This window comes from Hippoglossus stenolepis, chromosome 5 (genome assembly GCF_022539355.2).
Source record: "Hippoglossus stenolepis isolate QCI-W04-F060 chromosome 5, HSTE1.2, whole genome shotgun sequence".
In the NCBI taxonomy this organism is placed as follows: Eukaryota; Metazoa; Chordata; class Actinopteri; order Pleuronectiformes; family Pleuronectidae; genus Hippoglossus; species Hippoglossus stenolepis.
The window spans coordinates 15,417,598-15,435,838 of record NC_061487.1 but is presented as its reverse complement, the minus strand read 5'-3'; the positions used below and the strand labels follow the sequence as shown (position 1 = coordinate 15,435,838).

The window sequence follows — 18,241 nt, the reverse complement described above, 5'->3', positions numbered from 1 at the left end:
TATGTCAATATATAAATTACCTTGTGTTTTACAGTTTCGCAATGAGGTTGTTTTTTACTAGTATCTCCAACATGGCTACAGTGGTAAAAGAGTTTATTATCACTAGTTATTATCTTATTAGGCCTATTTCTATAGATTATGATGTGATGGTCATTATTGTTTTTGATGTTGTTATTATCATAATATTATTGTCATTATTAGTCAGATTGAAATCAGTTTTTTAATTGTAAACAATGACTCGAGTTATTCACCAGTATTTTCACAGTGGAGCGCCCTCTACTGGATGAAATATCACATAGAAATATTGGATCCATATAGAAATACAACCTTTTCTCTGTCATATTGTCAGTTACATTTCTATATATATTCATATATTTAAATTTAAAAAAAATCTGTATTCAGAGGCCCAACAATTCTCTACATTCATGGGCCATGCAGGTTGTTGTTTCCTCTTTTCTCCTGTCTCCTCTCTCTTACCCACTCACAGAGACATAAAGGTTTGATCCACCAAACCTTGTACCTGACGTTAAAGCAGCTGAATCAAATGGACCAACTGTTCAGAAAAAGTTTCATACAGATCTTTGTAAAATTCCAAATATTTAATATGGAGATTGAGATTTCAGCCTAAATCTTTTGGGATATTTGGGGATTTTGATGCTAAACATTTGATTCAGGTAAAAGCTCCACAGAGCCCGTGTTATGATGGTTTCAAGTAAACTTTATTTTCCTGATTAGTTTTCTCCTATTTTTAGATACGTGTGTACTATAGTTTAATAACATTCATGAATTGAATAACATATTTTAGATATTGGCTGTAACAGTAGTTTTATACAGAACTTGATAAAATAGGCTGAAGAACAGAAAGAGACACAAAAGTTTTCCTTCTTTACTCTGAAGTGATGAACTGAAAACAACTTCATGTATAATAATTCATGACTGTTATGAATCCATGTGTTAAACTCACTGCGTCATCATAAGTAAATAATCAATCAAACTTTAATATATCAATCTTTTAGAGACAGAGAGAGAGAGGAAATGGGGGGGGTGGGGGTCTCAAGTTACCGTCTTCTCTCGCGAGAGGTCACCACAGACGTCAGATCACCTTTGGCACAGTTTGGTCTGAGCTGCTGTTTCTCTGAGGAGCAGAAAGCAGCGTCCAACATGAACCGAGCCTTGAACAAGACGAGCCTGAGGCAGCTGGTGAGTGGGTCTCACTCGACTCGGACATGTCACCTCTCACAGACACCGCGTTGCTCTCTTATAGTCTCTAAAACACCGAACACGTCAGTTAGCATGCTGGTCTTCAAGCAGCAGCTAGCTAGCTGACGAGCTAATATAGGTCAAACGCCGTGGTCCTGTTTTGAATTAACACGTGCGACACGATTGTTGGACTCGTTCTGAATCTGGTTTCATTCACACGTCGCGACATTTCCAGAATATGAGCGAACAGGGGGCTTGTGTGTGTGAGAGGTAATGCTAGTTAGCATTAGCATAGCTAGCTGAGGGGGTTATGAAACATCATTGTTAAACAACAGTTACCAAAGGACAGTGTTACGAAAAGTGTTACTATCATGTTCTTAAATAATCATGTCTTCTCTCTCACGCGAGACAGCGGTTTACATTAGATTATAGAATATGATGTGTTATTTTATGTTTTCACTGTTAGTTTGACTTTATCACAACGACCTTTCCCAGCTGATAATGGTCAGTCCCGTCCAGACGAGGCAGGAACAATCCTGCTTCACCCTGAGGCAGCTTGTTTGTCCACCAGCCGGAGATCGATCTGAAATTCAACACTATAATGATTTTGACTCAACGTTATTTTATTATTACCTTCAATATTTAAATAATTCAGTAACAATAACATCCTACATCTTTACCCACGTGTACAGTTTATCAGGGGTCCCAGCACACAATAAGTTGTTAACTAATTTTGTGACTTTCTCACAAAATTAGTTAACAACTTATTTTGATATATTATAATCATAGTTTGTTAACAACAAAATTAGTTAACAACTTATTTTGTTGTTAACAAACTATGATTAGGTAACAACTTTATTTTGTGTCCGTAAATATGACAGCAGAGCCGTATCTGTCTGTGCGTGTTGTAAAGTGAGGTGTGGACCTTTTCTCCTCCAGACTGGTCTCCTTCAGAGGTTTCAAAGCACCTTGGTGGTTGCAGAGCACAACAATGACAAGCTGACGCCCATCACGCTCAACGCCATCACAGCTGCCAGTCAGCTGGGGGGAGAGGTGTCCTGTCTGGTCGCTGGAACAGACTGTGCTAAGGTAGGTCCATCTTTGGAGACAAGAAGTGTTGAATATATAGTATTTTTTTTTAATATATCATATTGCATGAATATATAGCTACGTGAAAACCCATGGAAGCCAAGAATGTATGAAAGTGTTTGTTGAATATGGGAGAGAAGAAGACAATAGAGCGTTACCATGAAACATGCATCAATCACATGGTTTTTGTGTCTTTTCAGGTTGTGGCGCAAATCAGCACAGTCCAAGGTGTGAAGAAGATTCTGGTGGCCCAACATGACTCCTATAAAGGTTCCTTGCCAGGTATGTAACTCCAGGGATACTTGCATACTGATCTAGTAACTGAAGGAAAGGATACTGTTTCCATTGGGTTTCCCTGATTACATGTTTATGAAGAATGGTACTGATAATAACTTACTTTAATGTTTTGCTTTTTTCTTTCTGTGTCAATAATTGCCTATAACCTTTTTCCTCAGAGGAGTTGACTCCACTAATCTTGGCCATACAAAAACAGTTCAGCTTCACCCACATCTGTGCTGGTGCCTCTGCCTTTGGAAAGGTAAATCTCAGGCAACAGCAGTGCCTATATAATATTCACTTAAATGATTTAAAATGCATGTATTTTTTAATAGTTTAATGGATTTTGCCCACCATATACCTGTTCTGAAGTGTCAATACTCAAGTATGATCAGTGCATATTTCTTAGCTAATTCCTCATTTTATCTGCAGAACCTGCTTCCCAGAGTGGCTGCCAAGTTGGATGTCGCCCCAGTGTCAGATATCATTGAGATCAAGTCTCCAGACACTTTTGTCAGAACCATTTATGCAGGTAAGTTATAATGGTAAAGAAGTAACAAAGGATTTTTGTCCTTTCATAAAGTTTTCAGCGGTTTTGAGAAAGCTCAAAAGAAATGTTAAATCATGCCACCTGGCTTTGGTACAGCCTTCATATGAAAGTTTTTTCGATTAGATTTGGCTCTGGCAATTTGTACTTTTAATTTCTTTGTGTTTTTTTTTTTTTTTAAATGTTTCATGTTAATACTTTTTTAAAATTTCATAGGAAATGCTCTCTGCACTGTGAAATGTAATGAGGCAGTCAAGGTCTTCACCGTCAGAGGGACGTCCTTTGAGGCAGCGGAAACAGAGGGAGGAAGTGCCTCATCAGAAGATGGTACAGTAAATTACACTCAAAGAGATCTGCAGTACATGCAGAAGTTGTTGAAAGTTTTTATTCTCACTGGGCATTGATATCTGATCTGCAGTTGCTGCGTCCTCACCCGCTGGAGTGTCTGAGTGGCTGGAACAGTGTCTGACAAAGAGCGACCGCCCAGAGCTGACAAGCGCTAAGGTTGTGGTGTCAGGAGGTACGAGTCAACTCTCTTGTCTTTTTTATATGTTTCACAAATTATTTTAGTAGGGGATTCATTTGTTAGATTTGTGTTCAGGTGTCTTTATTATGGGCTGGGCTGATTCTTGTGTTGCTGGATTTATTTGGGCAATCGATATATCTTTTTTATTATGTTTTGGTCAGCAGGGGTTGAGAGTTCAGTAACGTGTTGGTTGTTCAAATTTATGTATTTTGTTTTTTCTTAGGCAGGGGCTTGAAGAGCGGGGACAATTTCAAGCTGCTTTATGACCTTGCTGACAAAATGAATGCTGCAGGTAGGGAGGGGGGTCATCATTCTGTCTTAAAAATTTACCGTGGCACTTATTTTTATTAAGGTTGATTTTAAAATGACAAAATATTCCTTTTTCAGTTGGTGCATCCAGAGCTGCAGTGGATGCTGGGTATGTCCCGAACGACATGCAGGTTGGACAGACTGGAAAAATTGTTGCACCAGTAAGTTTTCCCTTTTCTGAGGTGGTTATTTAGATTCTCTTCATTGGGTGCAACAGCTCAGGGGAAAAAACGAGGGGGGACATCATGTTGAAATGTGAATAGCTTAATTCAAAAATATGTCTAAAGCTCTTGACCTCAGTTGCATTGTCAGAGGATACAAACCCACTGCGTTTGAGAAATGCCTGTCTGTCTTGGCATGCTCACGATCCGGTATCATCAGGAAGTCTGATCTGCCCTTTTAAAAGGTTAAGTTGCCATTATGTGTTTCAGCTGGGTTAGCCCATCTGTGATTATCCACACATTAGTCTCTGCAAAATGCTTGTGATGGCACATTTAGGGCCCTAAATGATTTAGCTGATCCATTAAAGCAGAGTGCATTGGATATCTGGTCAGAACCTCAGACCCGGGCCGACTCTCCAAATTGGATTTTCAAAATGTTGTGACAAGCCTGTGGAATTTGACTAAGTTTATTAACTATAATTTAAATCAGGTTTGGTTTTTCACCCTTCCAATCTAAAAACGTTTTAGTGTATGAAGCGGAATGGGAGACACAGGTTGTGTTCACTTGTATGAATGTGAGATAACATTTCTCCTTCCACTGATTGAAGTACGATCTGAACAAACCTGTCTGTGGTTGTCTCAACTCATTTTTTTTATTTCTGCTCATTGTCTAGAAAGGTCCCTGTAAAGTGAGCTCTTCTGCAAAATGATTTTTGTGGATAGTGTCTGGTTGGTCGCATTGTGCTTAGCTTCACTGATACACGAAATAGTCACTGAAATATTCTCATGGTAGTGCAGGAAGATGGTCCTCCCAGGAGCTTTGGGGTGATGCGTGGACGTTTGACCCTTTTCACACACCACCCCAGCAACCTCTGATAGATTAAATACCCGCGGTCATCACACCATCAGTCAGCTCCGCACTGTCGTAGTTCTGAGGTGTACCTTTTCCAAAAGCCTGAGATTACACTGCACGTCAACAAGAAAGTAACACTTGTCTGGTCGTCTTCTCTTCATGTCCACAGGACTTGTACATCGCTGTCGGTATCTCTGGAGCCATTCAACATCTGGCTGGAATGAAAGATAGCAAGGTAACGTCACTGGAGCCGAGGATTTCCCCACACTCCCCTTTCTCGCTCTTTTCTATTTTACTGTGCATGCTCTGTTTTTAGTTTTTTAAATCCTTTATTTAAAACAGAACAATGTGCCACATGTGATGACGATTTTATTAAATCTAATTACATCAAGCAGCTCTCTTTGGAGTTTGGGCAATGACATATGGAGACATATGTAAAACAGTTGTTTCCTGGCTTCCAAAGAATTAGACCCACATGAAGTAAAATTTCAAATGTCATCTCACACACGATGAGTACACAGCACTAACAGCCTTAACTCTAATCACTATACACTTTGATATGATGTATGGATGTTTCTGTATCGTTTACAACTAAGTTTCAAATGTTTAATTGTATAATTCAAATTTATATAATAATGTATTTGTTAAATTATCAATGTTTCTGTGCTTTTGTTGTGTATGATTGCTGAAAATGTTCTTTTTTTATTTAGACTATTGTTGCTATCAACAAAGACCCGGAGGCTCCCATTTTCCAGGTGGCTGACTATGGCTTGGTGGCTGATCTTTTCAAGGTGAGCTTTTGGGATTCATATTGCTGCAGTAATGATCCTGACTCTGACATTAGGGAACTTGAATGGCAATTAGTAGAGTGCATACGTCCACCAAGGCCTAACAGATAGCACACTCATAGTTTTTTAACCAAGATCCATGCATTATAACCTGGGTATCATAAAAAGTATCACATTGTTTAAGAAAGAGAGAAAAGGTTTCTGGATACACAGCAAAATGTATTGGTTTCTTGGCCCATGTCCCATCCTTCCAACAAGGTTTATCGAAATCCTGCTGAAAAACTGGCAAACAAACAATCAAACAAACGGACGTGGGTGGAAACGTAACCTCCTTGTTGGGGGGAACAACCAAGCAGTGAGGCCATAAAAACACTTGTGTACCTCATGTGTGGACTTACACTGTATGTTGTTACTGCTGAAAGTCCAGAATGATAATCAGAATATTGGCTTTCTCACTAATCCATTTTACACAGTGCCTTATTCCACCGAATGGAAATGTGCATGTGTTGAATTATTAAGTTCTTGAATTAATCAGAGGAGAGTTGTGGTTGGAGCTTTGCTGCTAAGAGACGGTCACATTGGCATCTCAGAAGATGAAGGATCAATAGTTACAAAGCAAAAGCTTGCTTCAGTGTTGTCTTCAGGTTCTACTTGCCAGGCCTTTTACACACTCTGCAGCTTTCTGGTGTCAGTCTGCTAAGACAGGATTCCTGTGGTGCTTGTTAAAGGCTAGTTGGTTATAATGTCATGTGTGTCCTGTCAGTCATGTTTTATTTAGCCCCACAGCCGATGAGCCGCCCAGGTGTCCTGACAAACTCTGTAGAAGTGATTAGTAATAATGGCTAGTGGCAGCAGAGTTGTGACCCACTGGGAGAGATCTCCTTACATGTGATCACTCCTCAGATAGCTGATTAAAATGGATGGGCTTTCTACTTTTTCCCCAAATGGTCAATTGATACCTCAGACCAACTCGGGCAGTGACTGATGGTTCAGCACTGAAGTTTCTCCACCTGTGAGAAGAGCCATTTAAATAACTTTGTACTCATATTAACCACAAAATGCTTTCGAATCTGTCTTCTTTAATTCTACTGGTTGTATCAGCGTGTTTATTTAGGGTCTAAATGCCTCCGGTGAAGAATATCACAGGGCACTTGTCAACCTTACAAACACTGTAATAAATGTTTGTGTGATCGCCGCCTGCTGGGGTCTTGATAAATCTCAGTGTGCACATTCAAGACGTGAGCAGCAGCATTTTTGCGTTCTCATATACGTTCAGCCCATGTCTGAAAGCCGCATAACAGAAAATGTTAGCCGAGTTTGGTTCTGTGTTAAATGACTGTTAAGTATTTCTATTTAAATCGACTCTGTTTTCTCTTCAGGCTGTTCCTGAGATGACGGAGGCTCTGAGCAAGTGATGGGAAACAAGCCGAAACAAAGGTTGAACTAAAACTTCCAGTGCACAGCTGGGGGAGTGACCACAGGATGTTACAGCCGCTGGTGCTGTGAGTGTCTGCGTGTGGAAATAAAAGCCTCAACATCTCTACCTGGCAAACACTCAATATGGAATTAATTGAGTTTAATATTAAAGTTTTATACAAGCTCTATACAAGTACCTGTAAATAAGCTTGTACTCACCTTTGGCAAGAGTTTATTTTGTGCCTCCAGTAGTCCACATGTTGTAATTTGTTTCATTTTTAAGGTAAAGGAATGGACATCTTCAATAATGCTTACCTTCTCTTTTCGGATGTGTGACCATGTAAAGTAGTTTGGCTGTAAGATGTAGCTGCTCACACTGCGGATGTAATTATTGAGATGCTCTTGGAAAATGATTGTATTAAATTGACAAGTAATAACCAGCTCTCTTATTTTGCCATGACGTCCCCTTTATTGGGTTTGTAATGTAATGCCCTCTGTCCATGATGGAGATAGAAAATGCAATAAACGGGGATAGTTTGCAATGTTTAAGTGGCAAATCCTGAAGGTTCATGCTGTAATTTTCTTCCCAACATTTAATTGTAGAGCCAGTCCCTCGATATGTTTGGCTGTGACGAAGATCAAACCCATCCTGAAATATTTACATAGCTTCCAAACATTAAAACAACAAAAAGGTAGTATTTTAGACTTGAATGGTATGAACTCCATCATACGCAGGTCGATTTTTTTTGTGAGGGACATGCTGCATTTTTATTATTTCAGTAAACACTGACTCAGCTGGGTTTGGTCAGCTTCCAGTCATGGCTCCTGGATTTAAAAAGTCAAAATCACTTCAATCACCCACCAGTCAAAACGTTTCCACACATCTTTCCACTTATAGAGTTTAGATAAAAATGAAAACACTGATAATATAGAAAGACAAAGGTTAGAAAGAAGTGGACACTGATCCGATGTACCCTGCAGCAGTCCATCAAAGGGGACTGGTCCTGGTGAGTTTGGAGACACTAAACTGACAAACCGATCAGCTGACTAACTTAGACCTGTGATCAAACCATGCCTCGTAGCTCGGGAGGAGAGGGGTGGGGGCACTGGTCACAGTTTGTAGCTCTCCAGTGAATCAGTCCAGCATCTCCAATTCCTACAAAGTATATCAGAAGGAAATTTACATATCAAAAGCCAGATTTTTTTTCTGCAAAGACCAGTTGTCTGAAAATGTTGGGCTTTCGCCCTGTTGCTGGTTTTTCTTTTGGTACATTTTTTGTTGTTCATAAAACTCAAGTGTTTTTTTTGTAAGTGTCTATTCCTGATAAGTGGTTCCTGATAACAAGTCTGTCCAACTCTGTCCTCCACGGCCCGATTTGTGCTGCTCTGGCAAGTTCATCCTCTCTCGGCTCCAACAGTACGAAGAGGATGAGGTTATGTGCCACTGACTCCCGACAACATGGGAGTTTAGTAAAGCGTTCATTTTTGCGGTTTATCTGAAAAGCGATCCACGTGTCGGGCAGAGTCTCATGCCTCTGACAGGCGGTTGACTGGAGCGTCTACTGGCTCCATCATCCTGTACTTCTCCTCCAGAAAAGCCTCATTGCCCTGCAGATGGATGAGTGGTTTAGAGTGGAGGCCGACTCGAATATCCTGGTTCCTCTTGTTGTAGATGTTGACCCTGTGCTCCAGCTCTGGGCTGGTCTTGGTGGAGCCTGCCGGGCTGGGCGGCTTAAGGTTGACAGGGTCCAGGCCCTTCTGTGTGAGACAGGAGTTCTCGGTCAGAGAGGAGAGCAGCTCCTGCACCACAGCACTGGGACTCCCTTGGGGCTGCCTGGCCAGGGGGCTGCTGTAGGGCGGAGGGTAGCAGCGCTGGTCGCTGTAGTCCGTGGAGGTGGAGGCCTCCCGCACAGTGGAGCTGCAGTCTGTGGTGGAGCCCAGCGTGTGGCTGCTGATGCTGTGCTGGCGGGCGCTGAAGCTGGTGCGGGACACTGTGGTGGAGGCCTCGCTGACCGAGCTGCCGGTCCGCTGCAAACGGCTGGACAGCACCGCATCTGCACTCACCAAGGAGGGGGGAAGCTGGCTGGGGTTGTTGGGCAGGTGCACGTCTATGGCTGCTGTGGTGATGACCCGTGCAGGGTCGGGGATCCCCATATCTGCAAGAACCACACGAGATGTTTAAATGTTGTGCAGCCACATGGGCTGTAGAGAAGGCTGCATGTTGATGCTGCTCACCACTGCTTGGCTCACTGTAGTACTGACTGATGTAGTTGTTCATGTCATCTTGACCATGGTGATCTGAAGAGGAGAAAAATGGCCTCGTTAATTCATCTGAGACACAATGAAAGAAAAACCAGTGAGAATTTAGAGACCACTATGTCTGTGCAGAGAACCTCCCGCTGCGTTGTGCATGACCATATAGCTTTACAGTCCAATGTGTGTTACCTAGAATAGGTTGTTCATTATCCTACAGAGAGGGTATTCAAAGTTTCTTACAGAAACAAAAGTAGCGTTACAGTACAGATCATAAAAGACGCATAAAAAGGGTAAAACTGATACTCAGAAAATAAACGTTAGTATAGAAACAGGATGAAAACACAAATTTAAAAACAGATAAGGTCTAATTAAAGTGCAGGATTAACTGATTAAGTAAAGGCAAACAAATAGCAGTTTTTAACTTCTTGTTTAAGCAGGTAATGTTTGGGGCAGTTTTGATATCCATTGGGAGCTGGTTCCAGCAGGGGGCAGCGTAGTAGCTGAATGTGGCTAAATGTCTTTTAACCCAGTTGAAATGAGCAGCTCCTGCAGATCTCTACACAGACAGAATTATAATCATCTAACATGTCAGATATGTAATCAGGTCCCTGACCATCCAGTGTCTTGTAGGGTTAAAGCACTGCGTTAAGTCTCCCTCTCCAGAATTTTTTATAATTTAATCCATATACGATTTTTTAAATGGTGACAAATATCCATAAATTTCCAAAAGTCTGAGCAGATGTTTTCAAGTTGCTTATCTTGTCTGAGTAACGTTTGCCTTCATAGAACACAGAAAAGGTTGAATAACTACATTTATCTTGTAGTTGTTGCTCTTCTAATAAAACACAGCACATTGTTTTATTATTATGTGAATGAGCAGCACTCTGTGTTTTTGTGTTCTACAGATATAAAATCTGTGTTTCTCAAAGTGTGTCAACACCTCACAGGACTGTTAGACGGATGATGTTCATTTATGTTTTGACGTCACTGTCACATACTCATTCTATGATGGAGCCAGTCATTGTTTGTCCAAAGTGTGACAGCGATTGTCTCCAGATGATCTAAAGCACATGAGTTTACTGGAAGCAGGCCCAGTGTGAAGGCTGTCTGACTGGGAACACTGTGGCTCAGATGATTTATAACAGCTTCACTGTTTTAAAGCCCTGACAGAACTTTGTTGCTCTAAGTCCTGTAAGTTATGACCTGTCACGGTGTGAAAGCTTAATTTTCCATCTACATGTAGCACAAGAGCTGAGATATGGACTGTGAGATGAATGTTTGTGATAAGAGGACACCAGCATTGAGGTGGTGTGTCCTCTCCACTACACGGTTACTCTTCTTAGATGTGTTGTTTTCTTTTCATTTAAAAGAATATGACGTGTTGCATTCCAGACATCATTCACGCAATCCAAAGAATTTAAATCTGCAACCTCCCTGTCACGAGCCATCTTCTTGTACAGCAAACATTTAACCAGCCACTTGTGTGTACCTGGATTTGGTTTAAGGATAAAAGCCCAGCCTGGATCCCCCCTCAGGTAACACAGGTCTTTGAAAGCCTGCGATACAAAAGGAGTTGGGTGTTCCGGACGGTTACCTGCAGGCCCCCCGGGCTCTCTCGCTTTAGCTGGAGCATGATGCTCCGAGGCCCCCGGGGCCAGTCCATCCACCTCCTGGAAAGTGCTGCTTTGTTTACCCCACATATGGTGGATCTGCATCGCTGCTTCCCGCTCTGCCACCAGGTCCAGGTCCTGCTGGGCCAGGTGGGCTCTCAGCTGCCTGATTTCAAACTGAAAGGAAAGACGGACACCAGGGAGAAGGGGAGAAGAGTTTATATTTTCCACCTTGACAGTCAATAGAAAATACACAGGAGAGTTTTTACAGCGATTAAATACTAATTAAATACTGTGTATTCTGGCTAATATGCCATCCACTTTTCTCTGAGCGTTGTCTGCCTCTGTTATCAGTACTGGATGTATTGCTTACATCATAGCTGACCTTTACATATACAGTAGATTGTGCATATTCCAAAGTGCAGTATAACTCTCAGACATACAGTAGAACACTCAGTGGATGCACTCGAAGTTTCACTAGATTATTACATTTTTAAGTAGTCATTCAATTGCTTTCTGCTTGATATCTGATATCCACCAGGCTGCTGTAAAAGGTTTTATCTAATGGTGTCGATATAAGTGACCAATATGGAAGGCATCTTGTATTTATAGTGCTTTGCCTCCCCCTGCTGGTGTAATGCGGAGAAACAGCTTGTAGGCAGGAGATGTGAGACGGATGAGAGGACGTACTGCCTGTTCCTGACAGATCTGAGTGAGACGGTCAAGCTGTTCCTCCCTCACCGCCTTGGCCTTCTCATACTGCTGGATCTCCATCTCCATCTCCACCTTCACCTGCAGCACATAGGCTAGAACAACAGGAAGGAGAGCAGACGGACCACAGGACATCAATTTGGTCAGTTTTCTGTCAGAAGAAACATTTCATCCTGTCCAGTCTAACTCCAACTACAAACTCTTGGTTTATGTAGAGATGGATGAGAGGATCTTTGAGGTTATTATACACAGTTTTAGTCAAGTAAATCCTCCATATTTACTGGCTCATAACAAGGTCAGAAGTGACATCACTATGGTCCTGCAAACAACACCATCTTTGTGAGGTTTCATTTCTGTTGAGTTTTTGTCTCTCTGTTAGTTGGCAGGATTACATACAAACTACTGGACAGAAAACTATGAAACTTGGTGGAAGGATGCAGAATTGGACACCTAAAGTTTGGTGCGAATCCAGGAATGTGTTATTTACCTTTGTGTGTTTTTCAACATTTCCATGGATTTCTCTTGATGAAATAATTAGGCAGGTTCAGGGACTCTGAGGCGGATCAAAATAAAAATCTGCATCGAGTGAATTTAAATGTGGTTTAATAAGGGGACTGTTAGGCCTTGGTGAAGGTATGAGCTATATTGTTGTAATGTGTTTTAAAGTGTTAACATCTTTTGTTCACGCTCAACAATCATCCCTCTTGACGTCTAGGCTACTGTGTTATATTCAAAAACCACCAGGGGGAGCAATGTTGTTAAAAAATAACCTGCTCAGCTCCTGCACCTGAGTGATAAAATAATGTCTATTCAGCAGCTATTGTCTAATATTAAAACCACAGGTTCATTACAACACATGATGTCCCACCATCACTCCTGGGGGGGAAATAATTGGGAAAAACAAGCTCAAGACTGAATGAAACCAATCCTGCAGAGAGCACACTGCAGTATCTGTGTCTGTAACCTGACAGTAAAGGACGCAGGGGACAACAGCCCCTAGCCCCCCCCCCCGGCCCCTCCTTCCTAGCCTCACCATCAATGATCCTCTTGACCCTCCAGATGCGCAGCGTGATGATGAGGCCGATAGCATCCCAGGGGCTGCTGGGGCCGTTGGCCACTGTGGAGGCCACCATGGGGGCCAGAGAGAGGACGATGACAGCTCCATCAAACACCTGAGAGAACACACACACACACACACACACACACACACACACACACACACACACACACACACACACGCACACCAGGTTACTATTGTGCCTGTGGTTCCCATATTGAGGTATGACATTGAGGGAAAGACACTGCGGTGAGAGGGCCCCCGAGTCCGGACTAATGGGACCCATGGGAGCTTACCTCAACTTTGTTCTCTATGTAATCCCAGATCCCCAACACCACGATCCTGAACACCGTCTGAGACAGAGAGGAGGACAGAGAGCAGGTTACTCACAGGGCACGCTGGAGGAAAACAAGGATGCTTAAACTGAGAGAGGCTGGATGATGTTGGGTAGTAAATAGTAGTAAAGGGTATTTGCTGCAGTTATGATTTGGATTTCTTTTGTCCCTCCACTGGTGATCCATCAATGACACAATATTCATACACATCACAGACGACACAATAGGTTTTCATCTAAACAAGGAGAGACACCACGTTTGGCTGCTTCTGCTGACGCGGCAGGGGCTGCAGAGGGCAGCTCTTCCTCCCTCTCTGTTCCTCCCCCTCACCCCCATCCTCATCTCAGTTATCAAGGTTGCAGAAACCAGCCTCCCTGGTGATTCCACTGCTTCCACGTGGCACAGAGGACCTGCTCTTATTGATAGGTAAAACTACAGCTCCAAAAGAAGTTAGCAGTGGGTTGAGCAAGACAAATGTGGCCGGCTGTGAAGAAAATTGTAATCAATACCACAAACCTGAGGCCCCCAAAATAATTTAAAACTAGTGGCACAGAACAGCTCCATCTGCATTCCAGTATTTCTGCTGCGGATCAATGGAAAAACCTGACAGGGACCAACGGTAGAGCAGCTTCGTTGAGTAAGTTCACCTTCACTGATCCGAATCTACTCATGATGCCATGACAGAGGACATCTCAGTGTCGTAATGAGAGTCTCCCTCACCGGCCCCACATACTGCACGACGTGGCGTTAACGGAGAGGCCGCTGCATCAGCTGTAAGCGAGCCTGCGAGGACGCGACAGAGACTCACCTCGGTGAAGAAGACGGAGAGGATGGCCAGGCTGATCCAGTGGATGATGCTGGCGAACTGAGATGCGTTGTTGACTGCAGGGGGGACAAAACAGAAGAACGGGTTGTCTTTGTAAATGATAGCTGCTGTTATTATGAAGTGGTGAATGATGGATGCTGCAGTAGCTGTTGCAATGAAGCGGTGCAGTAGAGCGAGCACACACACACAGGCACGATGCACCGTGATAAATATGATTTCATCACATACTGTACATGCATGTATCTGCGTCTAATTGCGGACGCGCCTCAAACAGCACTCGGCTGTCAGCTGAGGAATTTCTCTTCATGCACCACCTCTCCCTCCCATCTGTCTTTGTTTGCTGTGTTCACTGATCTGTCCATCAGTCCATTCATCTTCCTCCTGTCCTCCCCGCACTCATCCACCAGCCGGCTCCGTGCTGCCTCATTTCTTTGTCCGATAATCTCCCTCCACACATTTGTCTCACTTCGCCCCCCCTGCCCGCCACTCTCTCTCGGTCAGGCCGTCCCAGAGGAACAATGAAGACTCAAATGTGTTTGGATACAGTAGGAGCAACATGTTCGTGTGTGTGTGTGTGTGTGTGTGTGTGTTCTTCACTCATCTCCCTGACATCCAACAGGTCACGACCCCTGACTCTGTATGATGGATGAGGATGCACGGGGGATGTAGATGCGGTGCGGTAGCAGGGTGACACGGGTCACACCGGTATTTCGACCACCTGACATTATGTGTCCACTGTGGAATACTGATGAGAGGGTTATATTCCCCCCCGGCCCATGATTGATCAGTGACACTGACTCATTATACAGTACATGTATGACACCAGGTCAGCAGCTGATCATTACACCTGCACATGATCACATGTTGCATATTGATTTGTCTCGCTACCGTCACCAAGGAGGTTTCTTAGCAGGATTACACAAAGACTACTCAACTGATCTCTATAAAACTTTGTGGAGGGGTGGCCCTTGACCCAGGGAAGGTTTTCTTTTTCACTTTCTCTAACATTACGTTTTTGACAGAATAATTAGTGGATCTTATAGAAAAAAAGTCAGGCATATTTAGGGGAATGATATTTATGACTGTATGTAATTTGGTGCAGATCCAAATAAGAATCGGAATTTAGTGATTTTAAATATGGTCTTAGTGGAGGTATGTGCTGATGTTCTATTACAGTAAGAGAATTAGAGTACCACCACTGTTCCAGCTGAGGGGTTGTAGGTACCACAACATCCACTTACTAAGATGTTATATGAATATGAACATCTCCTTAAAGTATAGGAAGTAAAGAAATACAATAATGTCCTATTGGCCAATTGATTTTTTTTATACAGGAGTAAGAAATGATTTAATGAGCATCCCTTTAATTTGAGAGGAATCGTGACCACAAGTTGTGACTCTGAAGTTGATAAACGACCACGGGAATTATTTTTGGAGGACAAACTATGTGTCATGGAGGCATTTTCTAAATTACCTCAAACTAAATTATCTCAAAGTATGTGAGGACTGATATCACTTCACAAAAGCTAATATTGGCCGACAACCTGACCTGGCTAATGTATTGGTCTGGCTCGGGTATATTGTAGAATATCTATTACCTCTGAAGAGGAGGTTGTGTTTTTCGCATGTGTTTGTTTGTTGGTTTGTCTGTGAGCAGGATCATGCAAAAACTACCGGACTAACGGATTACCACCAAACCAACGATGTGGGAAGAGTTTAGGAAGAAACAATATCATTTTGGTGCAGATCAAGTTGTTTTTCTTTAACATTTTCAGTGATTTCCAAGATACTAATTCATGGATCTTGATGAAAATTAAAATCCTAATGAATTTAAATGTGGTTTCATTAGGAGATTGTTGGGCCTTATATATTTGATTTCATAAGCTATATTATTACACACTTTCTATGTTTTCACAGGCTATGATAAAATAGAGGTGTGTTGCCAGAAGAGGAAGGTGTCAGTTGCTTGTTTTCATGATGGTAAAAGCTGTTTCCTGCTGTATAATACAGCCAGGAGCATGTACATGGTGCCTGTCTTTGATTAAAGTAGCATCTTCCAATATATGTTTCTTTAGACCCTCAAACATCCTTTATTGCGCTGTGAGAAAAAGTTAGTCTGTCATTTACTCTTGTTTTATTGCTGTAACCTCTGTGAGGGCATGCTTTTCCTGCAGCACAGCTCTGGTGCTGATTAAGGTCTTGGGAACCTGCTCCTTTGTGTTAGGTCTTTGAGTCCATACATTGACCCAGTGCCTCTGTATAGCAATTAGTAAACAATTGTGCTGAGCTGTGTACTTTTCCCCTCTTCCTCTCCAAGAATAGTATTCAGACTTTAAAAGAATGAGTGGAACAGACCACGACCACATCATCTTGGTAATCTCAGCGGACGTCAGCCGTGTTGTTGAGACTCACACTGCAGCAGCTTGGCGTCTATGAGCAGCTCCAGTGTCAGCAGCAGCACCACCAGGACGACGCAGGCCACCAGGAAGCAGTTGAAGCCCGCCGACAGCAGACAGACATGCCACAGCGCCGCCCTCCTCCCACAGCAAGGCTTCAGCCAGTTCGACCTGAGCGTTGGGAGGAGAGGGGGGTGAGAGACAGGGGGGTGAGAGACAGGGGGGGAGGAAGATAAATGGTGGATCTTGTTGTGGTGTTACTTTAATATGTAATGCTGGTACAGAGAGCAGATCTGACAGGAAGCCTGCAAGGGCAAATCAATAAAACACAAGACACGTCAGGATACACAAATCGTGAGGGGTATTCAACCTTGACTCTGCCGGGTTTCCAGTCAGTGTTACGTCTGAAAAAGACTATATGGACACTAAGGGTAAAAACATGGTGTAAAATGATGCCGTTTCGAGTCGAATATGAAAGTCGGGGCTTACGGCCACTTGAATGATACCACAGGAGCAGTATGGAGGCTGGATGTTTTTTCCTGTTGTTTTTTTACATTTGAAGAAGTGGTCGACATTAACTTTAATTGTATTGGATTTGGCTGCAATACTGTTTACTCCTGAAACTCCAAAAGTGTTTTGTGGATTCAAGCACTTCACCCACCCCTCCATCAGCATAGGGGTGAGTAGACAATGATGGAATTTTCGATTTTGGGTGAACTATCCTTTTACTATGGAGTTGGTCCCCCCTTGGCAGCTATAACAGCTTCCACTTTTCTGGGAAGGCTCATGTGTCTGTGGGAATTTTCGCCCATTCATCCAGAAGAGCATTTGTGAGGTCAGACGCTGATGTTGGACGAGAGAACCTGGCTCGCAATCTCCGATCTAGTTCATCCCAAAGGTGTTCGATGGGGTTGAGGTCAGGGCTCTGTGCAGACCAGTTAAACTCACTCAACCGTGCCTTTATGGACCTTGCTTTGTGCACTGGGGCAGAATTGTCTTGATAAGCTGAAACGTTAAGGTTTCCATTCACTGGAACTAAGGGGCCTCGTCCAAGCAAGGGCAACGGGACTGAATCAAACACCTGAATTCGATGATTAAGAGGTTTTGTCCGTGTTTTTTCAGCAGAGGGCACCATTCTGCAAGCAACTCACACAAAAACAGAGCTAAGATTAATTTACACCTAATTTAAAAAGCAAAGCATAAATACACTTTCTGCTGGTGCTGGGATTAGGTAATTCCACGCATGAATTCATGGGTGTCACTTCTTATTTCATCTCCTTGTACAATCATTGATTTTTGCCATTTCTTTCCAACAGTCCTCTGAACATTGGATCATCAGGCCGTGTAATCTACTGACTCCAAGAGCCATCACTTTGTTTGTTGTCTATTTTTGGTAACAGATTAGATGGCATCTGCTGTAATCCACATTCAAGCATTAAATCATTTCTTTGTGAATTGTCACAAGGTTCATATATTTACCATTATAATACATTTAATGGCAGAAATAGCATGACATCCATACAGGACACGCTCTTTATAACACGTGTGTATAACCTTTAAGCCAGTAAAGTGTGGTTATGACGGAGAGATTAGAGTCTCCCGTGCTTAATTCTCCTCCCTGCTGCTTCGCTGGGTGACAGGATGGGTCTCTGGGTGGACGTGGCTCGCTGACTGACTGGCTGGCTTCATCTGATTTTTCCATGACAGGCTGCTCTCATGCCTGGTAGAGAACATCAGAGTGACGGGATGAGGGAGACATTTGGAACCGTTCTTATTATATGTGCTGTCATTCCCACTGGTTTAAGCAGCTAATTCTTATACATGGCACCATATTTTCCCTTAGTCCGGAGAGTGCCTGTGTCGTGGTGTGATCGCCCACTGTCCA

The 18,241-nt window shown here is 42.8% G+C and overlaps 2 protein-coding genes across 2 annotated transcripts in view; one reads left to right on the top strand and one right to left on the bottom strand.

The window, feature by feature from the left end:
• Positions 1 to 1,056: 1,056 nt before the first annotated feature.
• Positions 1,057 to 7,733, top strand: etfa (electron transfer flavoprotein subunit alpha). Its single transcript, XM_035156061.2, has 12 exons — positions 1,057 to 1,200; positions 2,140 to 2,289; positions 2,490 to 2,571; positions 2,745 to 2,827; positions 2,998 to 3,097; positions 3,329 to 3,439; positions 3,531 to 3,632; positions 3,862 to 3,930; positions 4,026 to 4,108; positions 5,131 to 5,196; positions 5,672 to 5,752; positions 7,129 to 7,733. The coding sequence occupies exons 1-12, from the start codon at positions 1,162 to 1,164 to the stop codon at positions 7,162 to 7,164; spliced, it is 1,002 nt and encodes a 333-aa protein (XP_035011952.1). The 5' UTR covers positions 1,057 to 1,161; the 3' UTR covers positions 7,165 to 7,733.
• Positions 7,610 to 18,241, bottom strand: part of tmem266 (transmembrane protein 266) — a 27,508-nt gene continuing 16,876 nt past the window's right edge. Inside the window, exons 4-11 of the mRNA XM_035156052.1 lie at positions 16,373 to 16,527; positions 13,943 to 14,016; positions 13,096 to 13,152; positions 12,776 to 12,914; positions 11,722 to 11,837; positions 11,016 to 11,208; positions 9,401 to 9,463; positions 7,610 to 9,321 (exon numbers count right to left, since the gene is read on the bottom strand). Coding sequence (XP_035011943.1) covers positions 8,693 to 9,321; positions 9,401 to 9,463; positions 11,016 to 11,208; positions 11,722 to 11,837; positions 12,776 to 12,914; positions 13,096 to 13,152; positions 13,943 to 14,016; positions 16,373 to 16,527 — 1,426 coding nt within the window. The 3' untranslated portion in view covers positions 7,610 to 8,692. The remainder of the gene's footprint in view (positions 9,322 to 9,400; positions 9,464 to 11,015; positions 11,209 to 11,721; positions 11,838 to 12,775; positions 12,915 to 13,095; positions 13,153 to 13,942; positions 14,017 to 16,372; positions 16,528 to 18,241) is intronic.

Excerpts from the sequence above, each read along its gene's own strand:
- etfa (XM_035156061.2), top strand. The coding sequence starts at position 1,162 with ATGAACCGAGCCTTGAACAAGACGAGCCTGAGGCAGCTG. Across the intron at positions 1,201-2,139 it reads AGACGAGCCTGAGGCAGCTG|ACTGGTCTCCTTCAGAGGTT; the intron begins GTGAGTGGGTCT and ends TTTCTCCTCCAG. Across the intron at positions 5,197-5,671 it reads CTGGAATGAAAGATAGCAAG|ACTATTGTTGCTATCAACAA; the intron begins GTAACGTCACTG and ends TTTTTTATTTAG.